This window comes from Lagenorhynchus albirostris, chromosome 2 (genome assembly GCF_949774975.1).
Source record: "Lagenorhynchus albirostris chromosome 2, mLagAlb1.1, whole genome shotgun sequence".
In the NCBI taxonomy this organism is placed as follows: Eukaryota; Metazoa; Chordata; class Mammalia; order Artiodactyla; family Delphinidae; genus Lagenorhynchus; species Lagenorhynchus albirostris.
The window spans coordinates 83,972,069-83,994,758 of record NC_083096.1 but is presented as its reverse complement, the minus strand read 5'-3'; the positions used below and the strand labels follow the sequence as shown (position 1 = coordinate 83,994,758).

At 48.4% G+C, this 22,690-nt stretch overlaps 1 protein-coding gene across 1 annotated transcript in view; it reads left to right on the top strand.

Moving 5' to 3' along the window:
• The window catches only part of ATP1A1 (ATPase Na+/K+ transporting subunit alpha 1), a 33,115-nt gene extending 12,755 nt beyond the window's left edge, over positions 1–20,360 (top strand). Inside the window, exons 4-23 of the mRNA XM_060139244.1 lie at positions 2,221–2,424; positions 3,078–3,191; positions 3,581–3,715; positions 3,828–3,945; positions 4,407–4,675; positions 5,201–5,399; positions 5,656–5,765; positions 7,652–7,786; positions 8,475–8,667; positions 9,934–10,109; positions 12,417–12,553; positions 13,402–13,552; positions 14,154–14,322; positions 14,468–14,622; positions 15,237–15,360; positions 16,538–16,683; positions 16,798–16,928; positions 17,218–17,319; positions 19,453–19,544; positions 19,999–20,360. Coding sequence (XP_059995227.1) covers positions 2,221–2,424; positions 3,078–3,191; positions 3,581–3,715; positions 3,828–3,945; positions 4,407–4,675; positions 5,201–5,399; positions 5,656–5,765; positions 7,652–7,786; positions 8,475–8,667; positions 9,934–10,109; positions 12,417–12,553; positions 13,402–13,552; positions 14,154–14,322; positions 14,468–14,622; positions 15,237–15,360; positions 16,538–16,683; positions 16,798–16,928; positions 17,218–17,319; positions 19,453–19,544; positions 19,999–20,027 — 2,889 coding nt within the window. The 3' untranslated portion in view covers positions 20,028–20,360. The remainder of the gene's footprint in view (positions 1–2,220; positions 2,425–3,077; positions 3,192–3,580; positions 3,716–3,827; positions 3,946–4,406; positions 4,676–5,200; positions 5,400–5,655; positions 5,766–7,651; positions 7,787–8,474; positions 8,668–9,933; positions 10,110–12,416; positions 12,554–13,401; positions 13,553–14,153; positions 14,323–14,467; positions 14,623–15,236; positions 15,361–16,537; positions 16,684–16,797; positions 16,929–17,217; positions 17,320–19,452; positions 19,545–19,998) is intronic.
• Positions 20,361–22,690: the final 2,330 nt, after the last annotated feature.

Sequence of the window (22,690 nt, the reverse complement as noted above, 5' to 3'; positions counted from 1 at the left end):
CTTTTCCCTATCCCGTTTTCCCCAGTATCACAGGTCTAACCTTAGGGACTCAAGGAGAACAACGACAGCCACCATCTGAGTGTCTGCTACATGACGTGCACAAAGCTTGGACCCTTTTTTTTTGTTGTTACAACATTGCTTCTGTTTTACGTTTTGGTTTTTTGGCTGCGAGGCATGTAGGATCTTAGCTCTCTGACCAGAGCTCAAACCCATACCCCCTGCATTGGAAGACCAAGTCTTAACCACTGGACCACCAGGGAAGTCCCAGGGCCGGGGCTCTTATATGCTGTTTACTATTTTGTTTCCCCTGAAACTTTTCGGGAGTGCATGTTACTTTCCCCATCGTATAGCAGGTGACAGCCACTAGGTGGGAGTCCCAGGATTTGAAACTGAAAAGCTCCAAAGCCATGCTCATCCCCTGACCTTGTGATTACAAATCTTCTCTTTACTCTTCTACATTTGTTAAATTGAGTTATTTCAACTAGTTGAATCTTGAACGATTCAGATTGTTGCACTTTTATCAGCTAGCTCATTGCTGTTTGTCAGAGCCTTTGGTTTATTCTATCATTTATTTGAAACTTGTTTTTTGAACAGCTCAAAGAAACCTTTAAATAAAGTATGTATTGTGTATCCTTGTTATCGAGGGGATTTTGATATTAACTTTGCCACAGACAATATAAAAGTAAACAGTCAGGCGCAGGGGTGGAGTTTGTTATTTTCTAGACAATCACTAGAAAGTCTGAGGAATGACTAGAGTGCCAGCTAATATGTAACTATTGTTTCAATAAATTATCAAGAAGTTCTGAGAAGTCTGGGGGCCTTAAGCTCTGAGAGGAGGCCTGACTCTAAGAGGCAGTTCCTCTCTGCGCACATCACATGGGTTACCTCACTGAAGTTTTCATTAGATTCCTATGAAGTATGTTCTTTGGGACCCTGAGTTACTTAGGGTCTGTTTTCTTACTTGTAAAATGGGTTGTGGTGAGAATTAAACAATTAATTGGAAGCACTGGATTGACTCAGTGTTCGACAAGTAGAGACAGCTCAGATGGCTGGTGGTGGTGGTGGTTATTCTGTCCAGGGACCACATCACGAACTTGAGGCAGGGGAGGGTCCTAAATAAGTCCTTGTTTTCCTTGAACCATTTCATGTTCTTTATCCCTTTCCCTATACTCCCTAGTTAACTCCAATATTAAAAATAACATGAAAACAAAATATATGTACACACTTCAGGCAAAAATGTGTTTTATGTCTTTTTTATGAGTTGGTATCCTATGATGAAAGTAATCACATTTTCCCCTCATGGCCGGGAGCCTCATGTCTCTTGTCTGCTGTCATTGCATCTTGGTTTTAAGGCCCATTAGAAAACAGCAGGGCCTCAGTACAGTGGATGCTTCTTCCAGTGAATACTTTTCAACTGACAGGTGTCCGGGGGGTTAGCTCAAATACGCACATGTGTGAACCCTTCCCTGCCAGACAAGTTCTTTTTTTTTTTTTTTTTTTTTTTTTTTTCTTCGGTACGCGGGCCTCTCACTGTTGTGGCCTCTCCCGTTGCGGAGCGCAGGCTCAACGGCCATGGCTCACGGGCCCAGCCGCTCCGCGGCATGTGGGATCTTCCCAGACCGGGCCACAAACCCGTGTCCCCTGCATCGGCAGGCGGGCTCTCAACCACTGCGCCCCAGACAAGTATTTTAATTGCTGTCCAAAGAATAAAGTTCTATACTGAAGCTTGGCAAGTTAACCCAATAACAGGTTGGATTCTGACAGATATTTTTTTTCCTCCTTTGATATTAAGAGTGATTCCCCCCCCCTTCCCTGACAGATTCAATACATAGGAAACTCTTAAGCTCTTAATTTGCAAAACTGAATCGATTAGTTAAGATTGATATCTTTTTGGTAAAAATGCAGTTTGGCATGAATCCCTTATCTAAAACTCGGAAGAGACCGGACCAGATTCTAGTCTGTCCGTGGATCAATTTTAAAAGAATTTTAGTTTGGGTGTTGTAGGTTCCTCAGGAAACTTGGGCTGTTGTCTGCCTGAACCGTTGCAGACGTGGGCGGGGGTTAGGCGGGGAATCATCAGAATTTTCCAGCTTCTACATTGCCCTGGGACATTTAGTTTTCTCCTCAACTCTTTTATTGCAGCTTCCCAGCTGTCAGGTGGCTATATTAGCTTGTAAGTCCTGAAGCAGTTTGTCTTATTTATGTTCCTCTATTTCTCAGGGCTTAACAACTGCCCGAGCTGCTGAGATCCTGGCCCGAGACGGTCCCAACGCCCTCACTCCTCCTCCCACGACCCCCGAGTGGATCAAGTTCTGTCGGCAGCTGTTTGGGGGGTTCTCAATGTTGCTGTGGATTGGAGCAATTCTTTGTTTCTTGGCCTATGGCATCCAAGCTGCTACAGAAGAGGAACCTCAAAATGATAATGTGAGTGCCGTCGTTTCTAATTTGGATTATTAGGTATGCATAAAGTATCCTCTGTCTTTGCCACCTACTTATTTTCAGCTACCACTGGTTACTTGATGGTTTTAAACACTGGGGAAAAGTAGCATCAGCAACGATTGCCTTCAAGGCCCATCCGTTCTTCCTTCTTCGTTTCAAGTTCTCTCTCCCATCTCCTGCCCTGTGTGTAGATGTTCTTCCAAGCTGGGCCTCTGCCCTGCATGTTGTTTCTGTGAACAAGCAGCTCTGCTCGGGCCCTGGCTCAGGTCTTGCTGCCACTGAGCGGCAGAGCACAGCTTTTAATATTGGAACATTACACACGTCCAGAAATGTTCGGTAGCCGTTCTTCAGAAGTCACAAGTTGTTTTGAAAATATCTCTCTTTAATAAAGCAGGAGAAACTGATTCATGGAGAATATTTCCCAAAGTCTGTCAAGCTAGTGACCAGGCGTCAGTGTGACTCTATTTCTGACACTCTTGTACACCGTCTCGCGGAAGATAAACATGAAGACATGAGTTCTGTATTTCTGAAACCTTGATCTCTGTTAAAAGTCTGGTTTTTATTCAGTCGAAAATTAACTGAATGTTCCCAATTCTTTACCAAGAGCCATGCATCCTAACTTGTTTGTTCTGTCCCAGCTGTATCTTGGTGTGGTGCTGTCTGCCGTCGTCATCATAACTGGGTGTTTCTCCTACTATCAAGAAGCTAAAAGCTCAAAGATCATGGAGTCCTTCAAAAACATGGTTCCTCAGGTACCTGCCGCTTTGTCCTTCCCCATCAGGTGACTTGACAGCCCCAAGAATGTGAGCTGGTGTGAAGTTAAGGTTTTCCAAATATGCAGTGGCTCCATCAGAGAGAGGGGGATGCCTTCTCCCCACACCCAAAACCAGATCTGTTTTTCTTATACCCCAAAAAGTGCGTGTGTTCCCTCTGAATGTACACAGCACGATGGCAAAGTGCGGACTGCCTCATAGATAACTTGAGCAAGCTTTTGTAACTTGTATAAGTAAACAGACTGATATCTTTGCTGTACATTCAGATAATTAGGATTACAGATCATTTTGTAATTTTGACACTACCTTCTTGCTGGTATTGGTTTTTATCTGATGGAATGGTGTAAACTGTATTCTCCTTCCAAAAGCAAGCCCTCGTGATTCGAAATGGTGAAAAAATGAGCATAAATGCAGAAGAAGTTGTCGTTGGGGATCTGGTGGAAGTGAAAGGAGGGGATCGAATCCCTGCTGATCTCAGAATCATCTCTGCAAACGGCTGCAAGGTAGGTTTAAACAGAGTCTCCACAGTTCCGGACAGAGTGAGTTGAGTGGGCCAGCAGCCCGGGATGAGGCTCGTGTTGCTCACGTGACGCGTCTTACTTTTCTCACGGGCAGGTGGATAACTCCTCACTCACTGGAGAATCAGAACCGCAGACCAGGTCTCCGGATTTCACCAATGAAAACCCCCTGGAGACACGGAACATTGCCTTTTTTTCAACCAACTGCGTTGAAGGTAGACCGTTTTCAAGCACTCTTCAGCACGGCGTGGCATTTATTTTGGGCATTAACAACCACCACCAAAATAAACCCACGGCCACAATTTCTCTTTTTGTCTTATTGGCCCCATTTCTGACCACTTCAGTTAGGCACAGAGCAGAAGCAGTTGACTTGCTGGCAGGAAGACCCAGGAGGCCTCGGGGCTGTTTTTTCCCTCTTCCCTCCACCTCTGCGTGCCTCTTCTGTTGGCAGTGCTAAGCTAGCATGGGGTTTGGAGCCGCTGTCCTGCTAATGGAGAGAAATCCCTTTGCCACAGTCCCTATAGTTTAGAACAGATGGCGTGTACCACCAAGGAACTGGCCCTTAAAAACATGCGTGTTTCTGTCTCTTTTTTTTTAAACCCGGCCAGGTAATTGTGCAGGTTCTGCGGCTTCATTGGTAAAATTTAGTACAATTCCCCCTCCTCCTCCTTTTAAGGTACTGCACGTGGCATTGTCGTGTACACGGGGGATCGCACCGTGATGGGCAGAATCGCCACGCTCGCTTCTGGGCTGGAAGGGGGCCAGACTCCCATTGCTGCGGAAATTGAACATTTTATCCACATCATCACGGGTGTGGCCGTGTTCCTGGGCGTGTCGTTCTTCATCCTTTCTCTGATCCTTGAGTACACCTGGCTTGAGGCCGTCATCTTCCTCATCGGCATCATTGTAGCCAACGTGCCAGAAGGTTTGCTGGCCACCGTGACGGTAAGAGGCTTGGGGAAGGCGATGCTTGCTCGCTCTGACGGCCTGCCTGAGTGTGAGAGTCATCCGCTACCCTTTCCTCAGGGACTGCGGGGGCTGCCGACTTAGGTTTTTTTTGCATGTGTTTGTATGTGGGTTTTCTTCAGAGCCACCTGGTAGGGTTAGACAGTGAAAAGACCTCAGCATGTTTTTATACGGAAGATAGTAACCCAGAAGCATACTTTTTTTTCCCTTGAATTTTATCACATGATCCAGAACAGTGTAGCACAGAAAGGAGAAGAACTTGGGGGTAAGTAGGGAAAACAGACTGGTACATCCTGGATATTTTCACTTTTCTTAATAGTCTGCTTTTTGGAGAGGGGTGGGGGAAGCCCCACGTACACGTTACCATTATTATTTCCTCCAACTTCAGAGGAAGCTTGGAGAGATTTAGTTTTAGGCAAATTTCTCCCATGTTAGGGGGTCGCCAGAGTTAGTATGGAACGGCCGCCTGGTCAAGTTAGAAGTAATCTGGCCCCAACGCTTTAGGTGTGCCTGACCCTGACCGCCAAGCGCATGGCCAGGAAGAACTGCTTAGTGAAGAACCTGGAGGCTGTGGAGACCTTGGGGTCCACGTCCACCATCTGCTCAGACAAAACCGGAACCCTGACCCAGAACCGGATGACGGTGGCCCACATGTGGTTCGACAATCAGATCCACGAGGCCGACACGACGGAGAATCAGAGTGGTAAGACCAGGGCCCGGCCCACACCTGAGCCTACCTGCTTGCTTGCTTTTTATCATTTGGTAAAAGAGTCAGGGTTTTAGATGGTTTAGGTTTTTTGTCTTTTGGGGTTTTGTTTGCATGTCAGTACAAACATGGTTTGAAAATGCCTAAAACCTGACTAGTTTTGTTCATTGGGAAATGAGACGTGTCACCTCACATCTCTGTGGGCCCTTAGTACAAAGCCAGTGCATTATTTTCCTCTTTTTGCTTCCACCAGGTGTCTCATTCGACAAGACCTCGGCCACCTGGCTCGCTCTGTCCAGAATTGCAGGGCTTTGTAACAGGGCCGTGTTCCAGGCTAACCAGGAGAACCTGCCTATCCTGAAGGTCGGCTCAGCAGTTCTGTTAAGGTTGCCTTTGAGGTGTGCAGATGCCACCCAAGAACCACCACCTGAGGGTTTTGTTTGAAGAGCACGTGACCTTTGGGGGCTGTAGAGTAATTGGGACACTTGGAATGGCTGCTTTGCTATGTGTAACTTGAGTTGTGTTGCCTGTAGACCCCAAACACTTTCAGTACCCTGTGGTCAATATAGGTCAGTAAAAGTGGAATATACAGTAAAAACTGACCAAAGAGGAGTTGGGGGAGGTGGGAGGCAATCTTTACTGGTGAAAAACCTAATTAGTAAAATCCAGCTTTACTCCTCTTTTGAGTTTATGTGATGATCACCTAACCTAGCAGACAGTGAGGGCTACTTTTGTGACTTAAGAATTGCATTTGCATATTAGGATACAGCAGATTCCAGTCAATCCCTTAAGCCATTTATTTTCTTAAAATAGCTCAGTTATTTCTCTTATCTTATTTGTTCTTAGCTGGCTACTAATGTTGCAGAAATAAGCTAAGCGTAGCCCGGTGGAATTTGCATGAAATTTGAAATGACTGAGAGATTTTTCTGTGTGGCCCAGTAAAGACTTGGTCCCAGAAAGGTCACAAGCTGCACAAGGTCCTTGCGGACAAGAGGAGCTGCATGGGGCCCTCTGGGCGGCTCCCTCTCCCCAAAGCTGCCTGTGGTGGTTCTGGGTCGAAACTGGGTTGTCAAAGAGAATGTGGCTCCGACGGAACCGAGATGGCTTCTGTTGTGAAGATAGGATTCCTTTATTCTTTAAAGGAGATTCTCTTGGCATTGAATTGATGTTGTTTTGAGGAGGATGTTGTTGATCTTGGGATAAAACTTGAGATGCCAGCTGCATCGTTTTCTAGTCTTTGAGCACAGGGACTCATAAATATCCAGTCTTGCTCATTTAAAAGTTCCAGAAAGGTAGCATGAGATGTTATTTCTAAGTTATTTCAGGGGGTTGGGGCCATGTTATATTAGTGGCATTATCAAAAAAAAAAAAAAAGGCATGCAGCCCTATTCTGCTTTAGTAACTGGCCTTTATTAAAGTGATCCCACTTATTTCATGCTCCTTACCAAACTTCACCAGATTTCTCGTTAAACAGGGCTACTATATTTGTAAGTGAGCATTAACTTGCTATCTGCACGTGCGGCCTGGCATGCCAGAGTTCTAAAATGTTTATCTGTGTAAAAGTTTGCTGTAGCCGAAAATGTTTTTAGTATGTCAAAATATAAGTGTTACAGTGTATCACACAAAATATATGTGTTACCGAACATGTATGCATTAACTAAAATGGTGGCTGATTACATTACCATTGGAGCTAATAATAGCTTTCAGTTCTCATCATTCAGGCCCAGACAATCCTGCACAATTGAATTAGTTTAGAATGTGAAGTCCTGTTTTGCCCTTGACACAGACAGCTTGCCCTCCGTCCTGAGAACCCAAGGCGTTTTCTCTTTTAAATTGCAGGGCAGTGAAGGGTACCGTAAATATTTACATTCTCACTCTGTATTTTCAGATTCATAACTAGAAATAGGTGGTTGGGAATGGTTGGCTTTGAGACTTCTCAGCAGGCCCAGGGAAGGTAAAAAAAAGGCCGGAGTAGGCTGGAAGAGTGTTGTGCTTCTCCCAAGCGTAGGTGACACCTTGCGCCGGTTTGGGGGGGGCCTCTGGGTGGGGTGGGAGGCCAGGAGGCTGGCAAGGAGGAGGTTGGAGTTTAGGGGCTATGACGCCGTGGTCACTCGCCACAACTGTGCTCCTCCTTGCCAGCTCCCCTCTCCTCCTGACGGGTGGGAAGACATTCTGAGTCTTCTCTGGCTTTCAGGGATGCCTGGGTAGAGCGCTTTCAGGGTGACTAACAGAGGCGTCTCTGTTCACAGCGGGCTGTTGCAGGCGATGCGTCTGAGTCCGCGCTCCTGAAGTGCATTGAGCTGTGCTGCGGTTCTGTGAAGGAGATGAGAGAGAGATACACCAAGATCGTTGAGATACCCTTCAACTCCACCAACAAGTACCAGGTCTGAGGGTCTGGGGAGCTTGTGGGGGGCCCGAGGGGACAGACGAGAAGGACATACGCTGGAAAAAGATCCATCATCCCTTTTGGAATTTTCCACGCTGAACTGCTTTCTAGAAACGAATGAGTCACAGCCTTTATGAATGCTTTTAACTTTACATCTTACCCTGACTCCTCCGTATAGAAAATCCTAATCTATTTGAGTATTAGTAGGATAAATGAAGCCTCTTCTAATACGTCGTCCGGGCCCTTTTGAATTCTCACTTGTCGCTTGGAGTGGGTGTGGGCGTTTGGAGAGGGGCTGGGTGGGGCTGCAGGTGCACACACGTGTGCCAGTCCCTTTTCTGAATTTTCTTCGGAAAAATCGTGTACATGAACACGTGTCAGGGATGTATGAGCACCTCGCCACGTTTGTTTCTTCTGTAGCATTCAAAGTGTGTTACAAGGTGCGAGACACTTCAAAGTTCAGAAATAGGGCATCTTGGATATTTTTGAAAACAACTACTAGGGACTTACCTGGTGGTCCAGTGGTTAGGACTCCACCCTTTCACTAACAGGGGCCTGGGTTCCATCCCTGGTCGGGGAACTAAGATCCCACAAGCTGCGCGACGCGGCCAAAAAAAGAAAAAAATTCCCTTCCTGGGCTGTCCGGCCCAGCCGTCCATCATTTGCATCTCCACCATCCTTCACAGTTGTCCATCCACAAGAACCCCAACACAGCTGAGCCCCGGCACCTGCTGGTGATGAAAGGTGCCCCGGAAAGGATCCTGGACCGCTGCAGCTCCATCCTCATCCACGGCAAGGAGCAGCCCCTGGACGAGGAGCTGAAGGACGCCTTTCAGAACGCCTACCTGGAGCTGGGTGGTCTTGGAGAGCGCGTCCTGGGTATGCAGATAGCCTGGCAACAGGGCCGCAAACAAGTCTGGGAGACGATTGCAAGTTACTGGGTTAACCTCTGTTTCTCGTTAACTTCCCTTTACTTGCCCCCTGTTGTTTTGAAAACAATAAGCGCTGGAGACACTGGGCAGCAAAATGCTGCTGGTTTGCTTCTGACTCGGACTTTGACCTTTGGTCTCGTGCTGGTCAGTTCTGTTTGCTCAAAAAAAGAGGGGAAAAGAGTTTTATGATCTGGCTTTTGTTGCTGTGCCCGTGATCTGTAAACTTAACGAAATGAAAAGGAATTCCCTAGGGCATCTAGAATAAAGCCACTTCCTGACTGCCACGGAATGGCTGTGAATTTACACGGGCACTTGTGCCGCCAGCGCATAAATTAGATGAACGGTAAACTCGGGGCCCAGGATGCCACCTGTCCTTCCTGCTCTGTCAGCCACCTCGGATTAGAAGTACATTCACCCACTGTGTCATTGAGAAAGTGGCATTTATAATCTTGTAGGTTGACAGATAAAAATTCGTTATTGATGTAATTCTTCTGTTCTTAGTTTGGGTAACTTAGAACTGGTCCCTTACTCATGTTCTTACCTGCTCTCGTCTAACTTGAGGTGTCTTAAGTCTCTATCCAACTGAAGGGTCGCTCTTAAGTGGTTTTTGTTTCTGCACCTCCCACCCCAGAGTAGAAGCAGCCTCTCTTATATGAACTCCACTTGATACCACTTTAAAGTACACTGTAACCTTCACACAACATCGAAAGAAATATCCTGAATATCATGATTCTTGTGTGAACGGTAATACTAGATATAAACCCCTTGGGCAGAACGTGTCTGATCTGCATTTATCCTCAAAGCAGCCGGCACGATGGCCCACGTGGGTGCTCAGCGGTATACTTTGGTTAGATGACCAGTGAGCAGAGATGTGGCCTTGATTTTTCCCAGAGACGGAAGTGGAGACAAATAATGACATGACGTGCCACGTCTCAGTAACCGAGTGGGCAGGTCTAGGAGCCGGAAACCCTGGTGCCAGAGTCAGTCTGCTCTACATTGAACAAAGCCTCTTCCTCTGAGGCTTAGTGATGGATTCTGTCTTTTGCACAGTTTTTCTTCTAGGCATTCTGTGTCATTCATAAACGATCGATAAAACTCACTTGGTTATAAAAGTAGACTTTAAAAAACCTTCCAAACTAAGTGAATAATAAGTCGCTGTCCTGCTGCTGCCTCTGTTACTAGAAGTCCTCACAGGCTCCCTGCCCTCCTGCAGGTTTCTGCCACCTTTCCCTGCCAGATGAACAGTTTCCCGAAGGCTTCCAGTTTGACACCGATGATGTGAATTTCCCTGTTGATAATCTCTGCTTCGTGGGGCTCATCTCCATGATCGACCCACCACGGGCTGCCGTCCCTGATGCCGTGGGCAAATGTCGAAGTGCTGGAATTAAGGTAATGCCCCGCCCCCCTTTTTGGCATCACCTCTCAGCAGCTCGGGGCACCCTACTTAGTGACGTTGCCTTGTGGGGTCCATGTGGCAGCTGGTGTTTCTCACCTGGAGTATCAATTTCTCATCTCCAAAGCTTTTTAGTTACCACCAGAGAAGACCAACTGGTATTAAAATGTTGGTGTAAACTGCAGAAGAGGGAATAAAAAAAAAAAAATCAGCTTTTTAAGGGAAATGTAATGTAGCAAATTAAAAAGAGCAGAAGACTTGGTAAGTTTTTTTTTTTTAATAAAATAAATTTATTTTAAAAGTAGTATGGTCTAACATATTCAACAAAGTTACATAGGCACTTTTTTTTTCCTTTAACATCTTTATTGGAGTATAATTGCTTAACAGTGTTGTGTTAGTTTTTGCTGTATAACAAAGTGAATCAGCTATACATATACGTATATCCCCGTATCCCCTCCCTCTTGCATCTCCCTCCCACCCTCCCTATCCCACCGCTCTAGGTGGACACAAGGCACCCAGCTGATGTCCCTGTGCTATGCAGCTGCTTCCCACTAGCTGTCTGTTTTACGTTTGGTAGTGTATATATGTCCATGCCACTCTCCCACTTCGTCTCAGCCTACCCTTCCCCCTCCCCGTGTCCTCAAGTCCATTCTCTACGTCTGTGTCTTTATTCCTGTCCTGCCCCTAGGTTCTGAAGAACCTTTTTTTTTTTTTTTTAGATTCCATATATATGTGTTAGCATACGGTATTTGTTTTTCTCTTTCTGACTTACTTCACTCTGTATGACAGACTCTAGGTCCATCCACCTCACTACAAATAACTAAATTTCGTTTCTTTTCATGGCTGAGTAATATTCCATTGTGTATATGTGCCACATCTTCTTTATCCATTCATCTGTCGATGGGCACTTAGGTTGCTTCCATGTCCTGGCTATTGTAAATAGAGCTGCAGTGAACATTTTGGTACATGACTCTTTTTTTGAATTATGGTTTTCTCAGGGTATATGCCCAGTAATGGGATTGCTGGGTTGTATGGTAGTTCTATTTGTAGTTTTTTAAGGAACCTCCACACTGTTCTCCATAGTGGCTGTATCAATTTACATTCCCACCAGAAGTGCAAGAGGGTTCCCTTTTCTCGATACCCTCTCCAGCATTTATTGTTTGTAGATTTTCTGATGATGGCCATTCTGACCGGTGTGAGGTGATACCTCACTGTAGTTTTGATTTGCATGTCTCTAGTGATTAGTGATGTTGCTCATCCTTTCATGTGTTTGTTGGCCATCTGTATGTCTTCTTTGGAGAAATGTCTATTTAAGTCTTCTGCCCATTTTTGGATTGGATTGTTTGTTTTTTTGATATCGAGCTGCATGAGCCGCTTGTATATTTTGGAGATTAATCCTTTGTCAGTTGCTTCGTTTGCAAATATTTTCTCCCATTCTGAGAGTTGTCTTTTAGTCTTGTTTATGATTTCCTTTGCTGTGCAAAAGCTTTTTAAGTTTTATTAGGTCCCATTTGTTTATTTTTGTTTTTATTTCCATTTCTTTAAGAGGTGGGTCAAAAAGGATCTTGCTGTGATTTATGTCATAGAGTGTTATTTTGAAATATTTGCCTTGTTCTAAATTAATACACTTCATGCAGTGACTGGCATGTGTTGTGTGTTTTCAGTTAACTGGTTTTGGAAGGAATGTTTGGTGTACTCTGTATTGGTCTTAAGTTGCAGAGTATTGTTCAGGTGCGCTGATACAGCATGGTTCAGTGTAGTTCGTGTGGTCTGTCTTGTTGCTGGCTGTTTGATTCTCTGCCTTCTCATTCTCATGAGTACTACTGCCCTGAAAACTTTGTAAAAATTATCCTCCTACCACCTCGACTGTATTCTAAATATAATCTGGGGTCAGAAAGAGCAGTGACTGATTTGAATTCTTGTTACTTACTGCTTTCCCTCCAGATTGGGCCAGTTTCAGAATGCTGACCCTTTACTCACCAGCATCAGATGTTTATCGTTTTTTTTGTTGTTGGTTTCAGTAAATTTGAGTATTTTTCTGTGATGGTGTAAAAGGACAAAGATACTGTTTACTCTGTGTGATTGTGCGCCAAGAAAAAAGCTGGGTATTGCTTTGTGTCTTCTGTGAACTCACGTCTATATTTCGGGCTAGTTCGTGTTTATCGGTTTTATATTTGCATTTCTTTCCCTTTGATATTACAAGCCGAATCATCCTTGACATTTATTCTTGCGTACTCGTAAGACTTCTCAAGGTCATTTGCTAGGCAGCTGCGTTCAATAAATCGTCCTCTTCCTTGTCACAGGTCATCATGGTCACCGGAGACCATCCAATCACAGCCAAAGCCATTGCCAAAGGTGTGGGCATAATCTCGGAAGGAAACGAGACTGTAGAAGACATCGCTGCCCGCCTCAACATTCCAGTGAGCCAGGTGAACCCCAGGTAAGGCAGGAAGGTCAGACCCCTGTTGCCTTGAACGTGCAGGTGCTGGAAGTTGGGCATCTTCAGCGTGGTTCTACACAGTTTTCTTCTAGGCTTGCTCTGGGTTAGGGACGCCCCTCCAGTGCCAGAAAACAGCCTTGTTCCTAGGGAGGGTTTTCAATAAGAGCGGTCACCATAAGCAACACTTAGATGGTGCCTGCCGTTCTAAGCACTTGCTGCGGTACCTGCGAAGGTGGGTGATACTCCCACCTTGCGGAGCAGGGAGGCTGAGGCCGAGTCACGCAGTACACTCGGCAGTCTAGCTTCTGAGTTCACACTGTTAACCACTGCGCATATGGCCCTGCACCCAGCACCTTGTCATTTTCAGGTCCACAATAACAAAATAAAATGGGCAAGGCACCATTGTCCAGGTAGCTCAGGCCAGAAAGGGAGATTTTGGTAATAAAGTAGAATAGATAACTTGAGACAACTTTGTTTTTAATGTTTTGTTCAGGTTTAGGGCCGCCCCCACTCACCCCCAGCCAAACCCTACTTTGGGTTTGGTTTTCCGTCAGCTCTGTCACCGCCTAAAACTTAGTTATGTTATTTCAATGCGTCTTATAACGATGGGGAAAGGAAGATGAGAGGCAGGCCTGCCCAGTGATTATTGTGAGTCTTGAATGAGATAATATATATGAAAATGCTTTGTAACCTGTAAAACACTGCACAGATAATACACAATGGGGACAGTTCCCTCTGGCTTCGTGGTGTTTACGAAGTGTTCTGCGTAGTGTGGCAACATTCCTTCTTGGGGATGAGCACCATGCTGGTGACGTGACAGGTGACTTGTCTTTCGGTCCTAATGGTAGGGATGCCAAGGCCTGCGTGGTACATGGGAGTGATCTGAAGGACATGACTTCCGAGCAGCTGGATGACATTCTGAAGTACCACACGGAGATCGTGTTTGCCAGGACCTCTCCGCAGCAGAAGCTCATCATTGTGGAAGGCTGCCAGAGACAGGTCAGCGCACAGCCGGGGCCGGGCTCTTTCAGGCGCCACTGACCTCGGTGAAGGCAGTTCCAGTAAAAACAAAAAACAAAGCAACAGTGGTGGAAACACGAGCCAGTTTCTCTCGGTCTCGGTATACACGTGCCAGTGAGACACTCCAGGCATAGAGAGAAGGGTGGTGACTGGCTCACGGCTCAGCCGAGACAGGGACTCCACTGCACAGGTCTTCGCTGTGGCCCACGGCTGGAGCTTTGGCACTCGCCTGGAGTAGCAGAGCAGGGTCCTAATGTGTACACTGGAGATGTGACTGTCCAGGAGACTCGCATCCCAGACCTGGGAAAGACCTGGGGGTGGGGGTGGGGGGGCTTTCCAAAGCGCCACTCACCCAAGTCATGACTTGGAGTAGCCCTTGTGAACAAGGTGAGGGACACATCTGCTGTCACTCCTGGACTCTGGCTGTGTGCATTCCTGGCTGAGACGGTTCCGCGTCTCTGTAGAGCCTCAGTGGGAAAGGAGCAGTGTCTGTCTTGAGAGGCGACTGGAGGCTGCGCCTCCCTTATACCCATCGCTAGACTACACGATTCCTAACCCGCATCCCTCCTTTTTCCGGCAGGGCGCCATTGTGGCTGTAACTGGTGATGGTGTCAATGACTCTCCGGCTTTGAAGAAGGCTGACATCGGGGTTGCCATGGGGATTGCTGGCTCAGATGTGTCCAAGCAAGCTGCCGACATGATTCTCCTGGATGACAACTTTGCCTCAATTGTGACTGGAGTAGAGGAAGGTGAGAGTGCTGCGTGTAAAGCGACCACCAAAACCTCACCCAGATGCTGCCGAGCCGTGTCCGTGTCTGTGCGCTTAAGGGGTGTGTGCAGGGTCTGGTCCCTCCCATTAAGCTCTATGGTAAAAACAGTCTTTTGCTTCCGTAGGTCGTCTGATTTTTGATAACTTGAAGAAATCCATTGCCTACACCCTCACCAGTAACATTCCAGAGATCACCCCCTTCCTGATATTTATTATTGCCAACATTCCACTACCCCTGGGGACTGTCACCATCCTCTGCATCGACTTGGGAACAGACATGGTGAGTGACTGTCGCGGCTTCCACACATCATAGTGTTAAGGTGTGGCATTAGCATGCACCGCTGTGCTCTCTGGGTCCCCATGGCCCCTGTAAGGAAAAGAAATTCTCGGTAGTGACATTTCCAACGTGTGGCAGCCTCAGCATCAAAGACTGAGTGTTATCATTCCTCAAGACGGCTGACAACATCTATTTAGCAGATAGAAATCTTCCCTTTTGTATAATTTTGCCCCCCCCCTTTTTTTTTTTTGAAAGTGGGACTCATAATATCTCATGTTATGAAAAACTTTTTTTTTTTTTTTTTTTTTTTTTTTTTGCGGTACGCGGGCCTCTCACTGTCGTGGCCTCTCCCGTCGCGGAGCACAGGCTCTGGACGCGCAGGCTCAGCGGCCGTGGCTCACGGGCCCAGCCGCTCTGCGGCACGTGGGATCTTCCCGGACCGGGGCACGAACCCGTGTCCCCCGCATCGGCAGGCAGACTCTCAACCACTGTGCCACCAGGGAAGCCCATGAAAAACATTTTTTAAAGGGAGGGCAAGAATTTTAAAACAAAAGGTTCACAACATCAGCTTGCTGGTTTCTGATCATTTTAAATCCCTTCTCGCCCCTCCTCCCCAGGTTCCTGCCATCTCCCTGGCTTACGAGCAGGCTGAGAGCGACATCATGAAGAGACAGCCCAGAAACCCCCAGACGGACAAACTCGTGAACGAGCGGTTGATCAGCATGGCCTACGGGCAGATTGGTGAGCCGGCGGAGTTAAAGTATCTGGAGGGGTGGTGTCTGCCTTCTGAGACTTCAAGTGTTGGGTGACTTTCAAATCTAGGATGAGCCATGACCTAGGGTGAGACTGGGGATTTTTTTTAGATTCCTTTCCAAGTGAGAATAAATCTTTTGCCGTCTGCCAAGAACCCATAGTTCTCTAGACTGGGCACCTGCGACTGAGCTCATCTGCCCTAGGACTGAGGATGCCCCTGCTCACAGAGCCTGTCCAGTGCCAGGCACAGTTCCTGGGAGCTGCACTATTAACTCAAAGGCGGCTTTTCCTGGGGAAACCTAGTATCTGTCACTCATTTGACTCTGCAAACCCTAACTCACTGTCCAGAGTTTGCAGGTTTGGCTAATAGGTCACTGCCAAGTGGCTACTCCGCACACCCACTCTCCCCACCCCCAGTGCTTGATTTCTGTTCCACCAGTGGCGCATGACCAGCTAACAGGTGGTCTAGGCGGTGGGCAGTGAAAATACCTTTTGATCCTAAATCCTCTGCCTTTAGGAAAACTTGGTGAAGCCACCATTAGCAACTTGTTCTTCTGGAGTAATGGGTTACATCACTGCGAACACTCGGGTAAAATGGGACAGATTAGTACATTATGGAAATGTGGAAAAGATTGATTTGACAGTTGCTGACAACAAAGTAATTGGCTGATGGCCAGAAAGACCTAATTTTGAGCAGAAGGAAGACTGTGTCCAGAGCGTGGGATGAAATCCCACCCCCGGAAGTTGAGGGCATAGTGATTGGATTGGGTCCTGGGGAGAACGACCCTGAAAGTGGGGGAGAGGAGGAAGATTAGGTCAGAAAGTGCCGCTTTCATGATCTCCACGGCGGCTGGGAAAAAGGCGGTGTGCAAACATGTTGAGACATGGGAGGGAAAGTCATAACTTTTCAGAAATTAAAATGTAGGGAAATGGATTTTTACCCCCAAGGGTCGTGCCCTTATAGAAGCAGATGATCGAGTAATAGAGATGGGTGTTTAAGAGCAAGGCCCGGGTACCGTCTTTTAAGCTCTAAAAAGTGACTCATAGTGGAGCAGGTGTGAGCGAGGAGTGTGTCCCGGGTCGTCCGTCCCACCGGTCATAGCCTGTGAGTGACCAAGACCTTCCTCCAGGCCCTGGCATTCAAGTTGTCTTTCCAACCTCTCAGGTATGATCCAGGCCCTGGGGGGCTTCTTCACTTACTTTGTGATTATGGCTGAGAACGGCTTCCTCCCGACTCACCTGCTGGGCGTCCGAGTAGACTGGGATGACCGCTGGATCAACGACGTGGAAGATAGCTACGGGCAGCAGTGGGTGAGTGAGGGCTGCCCTCCTGACCAGTGCTGGACAGAGCTCCTCCAGCCCCACGGGGTGGGGCCCCATGGCCTCCGGACACGCATGCTCATCTGTCTGCCTTATGCATTTCAGACCTACGAACAGAGGAAGATCGTGGAGTTCACCTGCCACACCGCCTTCTTTGTCAGCATCGTGGTGGTGCAGTGGGCCGACTTGGTCATCTGCAAGACCAGGAGGAATTCTGTCTTCCAGCAGGGGATGAAGTGAGTAGGGCACAGTCAGGGGGTTCTGGCTCAGAGAAGGGGTCTGGTGACATCTAAACCCTTTGCCAAAAGCTCAGCACCTGACACCCAGGGCAGAGTTTCTGGAAACTTATTTGTGGAGCAAATTGAGGAAGCAAAATGTTTTCTAGGTTTTTTCATCTGACCTCAGTCAGGTTCCTAAGTACAACTAATAATACATAAAGACATCGACCTGCCATTTGACACGTAGCATTAGAAGATACACTTCTGTTTGTGTTTTTTAACTTTTCCCCACTCCTTGTTTTTTTAGGAACAAGATCTTAATATTTGGCCTCTTCGAAGAGACGGCCCTTGCTGCTTTCCTTTCCTACTGCCCTGGAATGGGTGTTGCCCTGAGGATGTATCCCCTCAAGTAAGTCCATCCTCTTCTAGCTCCAGAAAGTGGGAAATAGTAAGTGTGGCTTTTCCTCTCATGACACACGTTAGTAGCTGTTATTTTGGGAACTCTTGGGTGATGTGTACAAGAGTTCCTCTGGATTGGAAAATGAGGAAAGGCTGACTCAGTAATGCAGACCAGCAAATCCCCAGACTGTGCTTAGGATTTTCTGTCACTAGGGCCAGCCGGGCTCTGGCCCTTGGGCTTGCTCACCAACCAGCTGCACTGAGCGCTCAGGTCCCCCATGGCCATGGCCACAGCCCCGTCGTCTTGAGGCCAGTGGGGGATATGCTGGAGTTTGGGGGCACAGGTTCCAGTCTTGACTGGCCCACCCAGTCACTGCATCGCCTGGCAAGTCCCTCACCTCTGTGGGCCTCTGACTCTTCTGCTCTCGAAGGACAATGGTGGAGCAGATCCGAGGTCCTTTTACTTTACAGTCGAGCACGGGTAGTGTTAGGAGATCATGGGTGGAGGATCGGAGGAGACTGACCACTAGTCTTTGGCCAGAACCAGACTGGCCTTAGACATGGCCTTAGACACCTGACTTTTCACATACGGGATTTGCCACAAACTCTAGTAGTGTTTTGAAGCATTGAGTGCGTTTGTGGTGTCTGCCAGCTGGTTAAGGTTAGGCAGCTGCAACCTATTAAAATATGCTAAACCACAGAAAATGGGACCCTACGAGTCAAGCTTTTGATCTAAACATCAGTCTTCCCATGCTCGCTCAGACCCATGTGGACTCTCGACTAGCCTGTTGCCCTTCACCTCCTCTCCCTGATCTCATCCCAAAAGTAACCAAACCCTGTTGGCTTCCCTGACTGCCTATGTGTGGTGCAAGGGGAGCCTGGCGTCCAGGGTCTTGTTACTGTGCCAGCCTGTCTTCCTAGCCTTACACCCATCCAGGCTTATGTTAGGTGAGTTCAGTACTTCTCTTCTGCCCACATTTTTGGGAAGGCTGTTCCCTTCTCACCCCATCAGTCCCGAGCGTTCTTCAAGGTTGGCTTCTCAGGGCTTGTCCCCATGTGAGCTCACCCTCCTGGGCACGTGCAGGAGCAGCCCTCCTTTGCCATTATTGTCACTTCTGCTCGCATAGATTGTTATTTTCAGAGCGTGGACCACGACATCTGTTTTGACTCTGTGTCTCCAGCCCCCTGCACAGAGCGGCACAAAACAGGGGCAAGTCTTATCCAAGGTGAATCCTGTCATCTTGGGCCATCGTTTGTTAAGAGGAGGCCAGGAGGATCAGAGCTCTGTAAAAGGCCCAAATGGAAAATCTCAGCCTACAACAGGCTGGTGGTGCCTCAGGGCATCTTTTGCTATGACTAGAGAACTTGTTCCCAATAGGTTCTGCCCAGTGTGGAAGGTGGCTTAGTTAGTTACAAGGGTCCCCAAGTCAAACGAGGTCATCTTCTAGCATGTGGAGGACACACGAGACAGGAAGAGGAGGAGGAGATGCCAGAGCTCTGTCTTGGGACAGTCTTGCTCCATTGGTTGCTGCGGGAAGCTGGTAGTCAAGAAAGCGTCAGCCTCCTTTGGAGGCCGCCTGGGGAGCCTGTTTCCAGGCTGGGGGGGCTGTGGCAGCAGCCCCTGGGCCCCCAAAGGCCTCGGATCTCTGCTAGGGTTCAGCTTCTCGTTCCCCAGGTCTGGGACTCAGCGCATTTCCGACTGCCCCACTGTCAGAGACCACATTCGGGGGATGGTTCAACTGGTTGTGACCCACACCGGCAGTTCTTTATCTTCAGGTGCCAGGGCATCAGACAGATAAACTTGAGCGAGCTTCTTAAATACTTTAGAAACGGAAGAAAGAAAATGTCCAGTTGCTCTGGAATCGTCAACAACAAAAAAATCTAAGCTGACCTACAAACCAGTTCTCATGGAAAACCCAACTGAAGGTGGCAGTCCGCTTTCTCCTGCCGCTCCGGGCCCTGAGCGCGCAGCAGCGGGCTGTTTTCATCACGTGTTCTGTGTCCGTGCTCGGCCGGCTACCCATGACTGTACTTGGCTTCTCCTTTCAGGCTGATTAGTTCATGATCACCATGCTGGCGTACGGTTTCTTTTTCCTTTGAGTTGCGCGTACACGTATAAATTGTCACTTGCTTCTACTTCCAGACCTACCTGGTGGTTCTGTGCCTTCCCCTACTCTCTTCTCATCTTCGTGTATGACGAAGTCCGAAAGCTCATTATCAGGCGACGCCCTGGCGGTAAGAACAGGCATTTGTAGTTGGGGGTGCGGGCTGCGGAGGGGTGCCTGTGGGGCCGCTGGCTTTTGCTTTGTTTCCTTTGAAGTGTTTGGGCTCCTCCACCGTCAGTCTGCTTGGCTAAGTCCATTGGAAGCCAACTGTAAACTGACTTGAGTCACAGCCCATCTTCAGGATGGAGATCTCAGTTGAGGTTTCAGAACTGACCAAATACAAACCGAATAGGATGCAGTGGAAACGTGGTCAGAAATCGAAACCATCTTTCCAATTAACGCATTACTCTTAAAAGCATTTAAATAAATACAGTTGAGGGCCCAGATTGAATTTGGGTCAAACTCCCCACCCCGCCATTGGCTTTGTTCCCCTGAGGTCCATTCTTTCTGTCTTTCCCTCTGCCCCCTCCCGAGGAGGAAGACTCACTGTCGCTTATCTCTCTCTCTTTCTGTGGCCCCCCCAGGCTGGGTAGAGAAGGAGACCTACTACTAGACCCCCTCCTGCACGCCGGGGAGCATCACGCCACACACTCTGCACCCACCACCCACCCCCTCTTTGTGTACTTCAGTCTCGGAATTCGGAATTCTACCCTGGTAGGAAAGCACCGAAGCATGTGGGGGAAGAAGCGAGATGTCCCGGAATGAAGCATGTAGCTATATGGGGGGGAGGGGGGAGGGCTGCCCGAGAAACATCCGTCTGTGGGAACAACATCGGGGAAGGTTTTTATGTGCCTTGTTGTTTTTGTAAAAAGGAAAACTCGGAAAGACTGAAAGAATACATTTTATATCTGGATTTTTACAAATAAAGATGGCTATTATAATGGAACTGCTCTCATGCCCTCATCACTTCCATGGTCCAGATTGTCTTATGTGATCGGTCTGGAGCCGTGGTTCCCAGCACCCGAGTCCCTGGCCAGGGGCTTCATCCGCACCATTGGAACTTGTTAGCACAGCAAAGCCGGGGCCACTGAACCGGAAGCTAACCCACAATCTGTTTAATAAGTCTCCAGGTGATTCTGATTGCACATTCAAGTTTAAGGACCACAGATTAAGGGGAAACCTTCTGCCCGTGCTTTCGTGGTCTGAGGAGGTGAGCTTACCTCCCCATTTTCCCGTGGGCCACCGCGGGTGGTATGGCTGGAACTCCCCCTGCTGCCTTCACATCTGCTTCTTGACGGACACACCCTTCACGAGAAGGATTTTCAGACCCTCAGGGGAGGGCCTCCTCTTCCCGTCCTGGTCACAGCCCCACCTGTGGTCTCTTAGATCATCACCGCCACCACGACAGCCTCAAGTGTCTCTAGACGGAGATCTGTCTGAGAAGCAGAAACCTACCTATTATGCACAGTCTGTTAGGACATCACAAAGAGCTTCCCTTCCACGTAACTAGTTCCTAATTTAGCATCGAATGGCTCCATTTCAGAGAGTGCTTATTTTCCAGAAGCTACTTAAGAAAAAAAGGTGAAAGATCTGTTTACTTCAAGGTCAAGTATACCTCCGGCTTTCAAAGAGTGAGTGTAAAAGGCCCCCTCAAGTCCCATCGCTCAGTAATCCATCCTGCGTGCTGTTAACTACCTGTACTTGAAGGCTGTCCTTGCTTCAGGCCAATGCAATGAGGAGTCCTTACTTCGGGCATCAATGATCATGGCCTGCCAGGTGGTCGTAGATTGGGTTCGAGTATTTTTTCTCTGAAAAGCTTAATTCATTGCTCATGCCTCTTGTGCTCACTTCCAAGCTGCGCAGATGGGAAGGGAACGGCTGACGCCCACATCCCAGCCAGTCATTACCCCCAGCCTCTCCTGCTAGGGGCACTGGGAGGGCCAGGTGGTCTGTGCCGCCTTAGTCCAACCCACCAGTCTTTCCCGGGGCACTTTCTTCCAGGATGATCTCTGTGCCTGTAGGCAAGTCATTTTTAAAGAGACACTTGTTCAGCCGAACATAAGGAACCTAGGATAAAGCTAAGAACTAACAGAGAGCTCAGGCTCAGGTCCGGTGGTTCCTGAGTCCTCCCTGAGGACCTAGCTCTGAGAGCAAGAATGAGGCTGCCCCACGTGCTTAGACTGAGGCTTGCTGGCCTCTCCTCTACTCCCTGAGCGTCTGTTCCCTGGCACGCCTGACAGCTGACCAGTGAACACACCCCAGATGAAGGTCATGGGTATTCCCTACCTAGAGGCATTTGAAGCAGCCTGAGACCGTAGACTCTGGAGGTGACCCCGGATAGCTTTCTGGCCAGGCCTCTGTGCAGCCCTGGACTTCTGGGAACACGGCGGGGAAGGCAGAGCAGGACAAGGGCAGAGCGGAACCTCCCGCCGTCTTTCCACCAGAATACCTCTGCCCTTTCTCTGTTTGACGATCCCTTGAATAAAAAGTTTTACAAGCCAAACGTTTGATCTAGAGGCCGCAGATAAGCAACAGGCAAAGCTGGCACCAAAGCCAGGCCTTCCAAAGGGCCAGATTTTTCCAGGCTTCCTACTCGCAGCAAGAGTAAGTGCCCGGGCTTCCTCATACGCCTTTACATTCACCCACTAACTTCAGCCCCGTCCGGAGGAGCTAAAATTTGCTCCAGAACAATGGAAGCGGTCTACCCCACAAATACGCAGCTGAGCCCCCTTGACTCCCCCCCTCCCCTCCCCTGCAATGCCCTCCAGACATCCCCAGGGTCATGCCCTCTTGGTCACCCTCTGTGATGCCCTCCCAACACTTTCGACCACCTGCCCCTTTGGCCACGTCGATAATCTGAGCTCTTGCCATTTTCAACATCCTTACTGCTTCCTTATCGCTTTAGCTCTCACCCTCCTTCCTTTGATGGACAAGCTTCTAAGGAGAGTGCCCATCACTTCTTCATCCCTCTGCCTCCTGCCGGCTCCCGTTAACACTGGTCCACCGAAGTTGTCCTGGTTGAGGTCGTCACTGATCTGTTAATCCACTGGGCACGCCCCGGTCCTTCCTTGGCCTCTGCAGCACCTGTGACTCCATCACACGCCTCCTGAAACAGCCGCCGTGTCTTCCGACATCACCTCTGCCCTCTGCTCACCTTTCCCCTCATCTCCGCCTGCCCCTTGGCTGCTTGGGAGGTCCTCACCCACTCCCGCCTCATATTCTTCCTGGGGTTTCACAACGGACCACCTACATGATGCTTCCCAACTCTCCAATCTG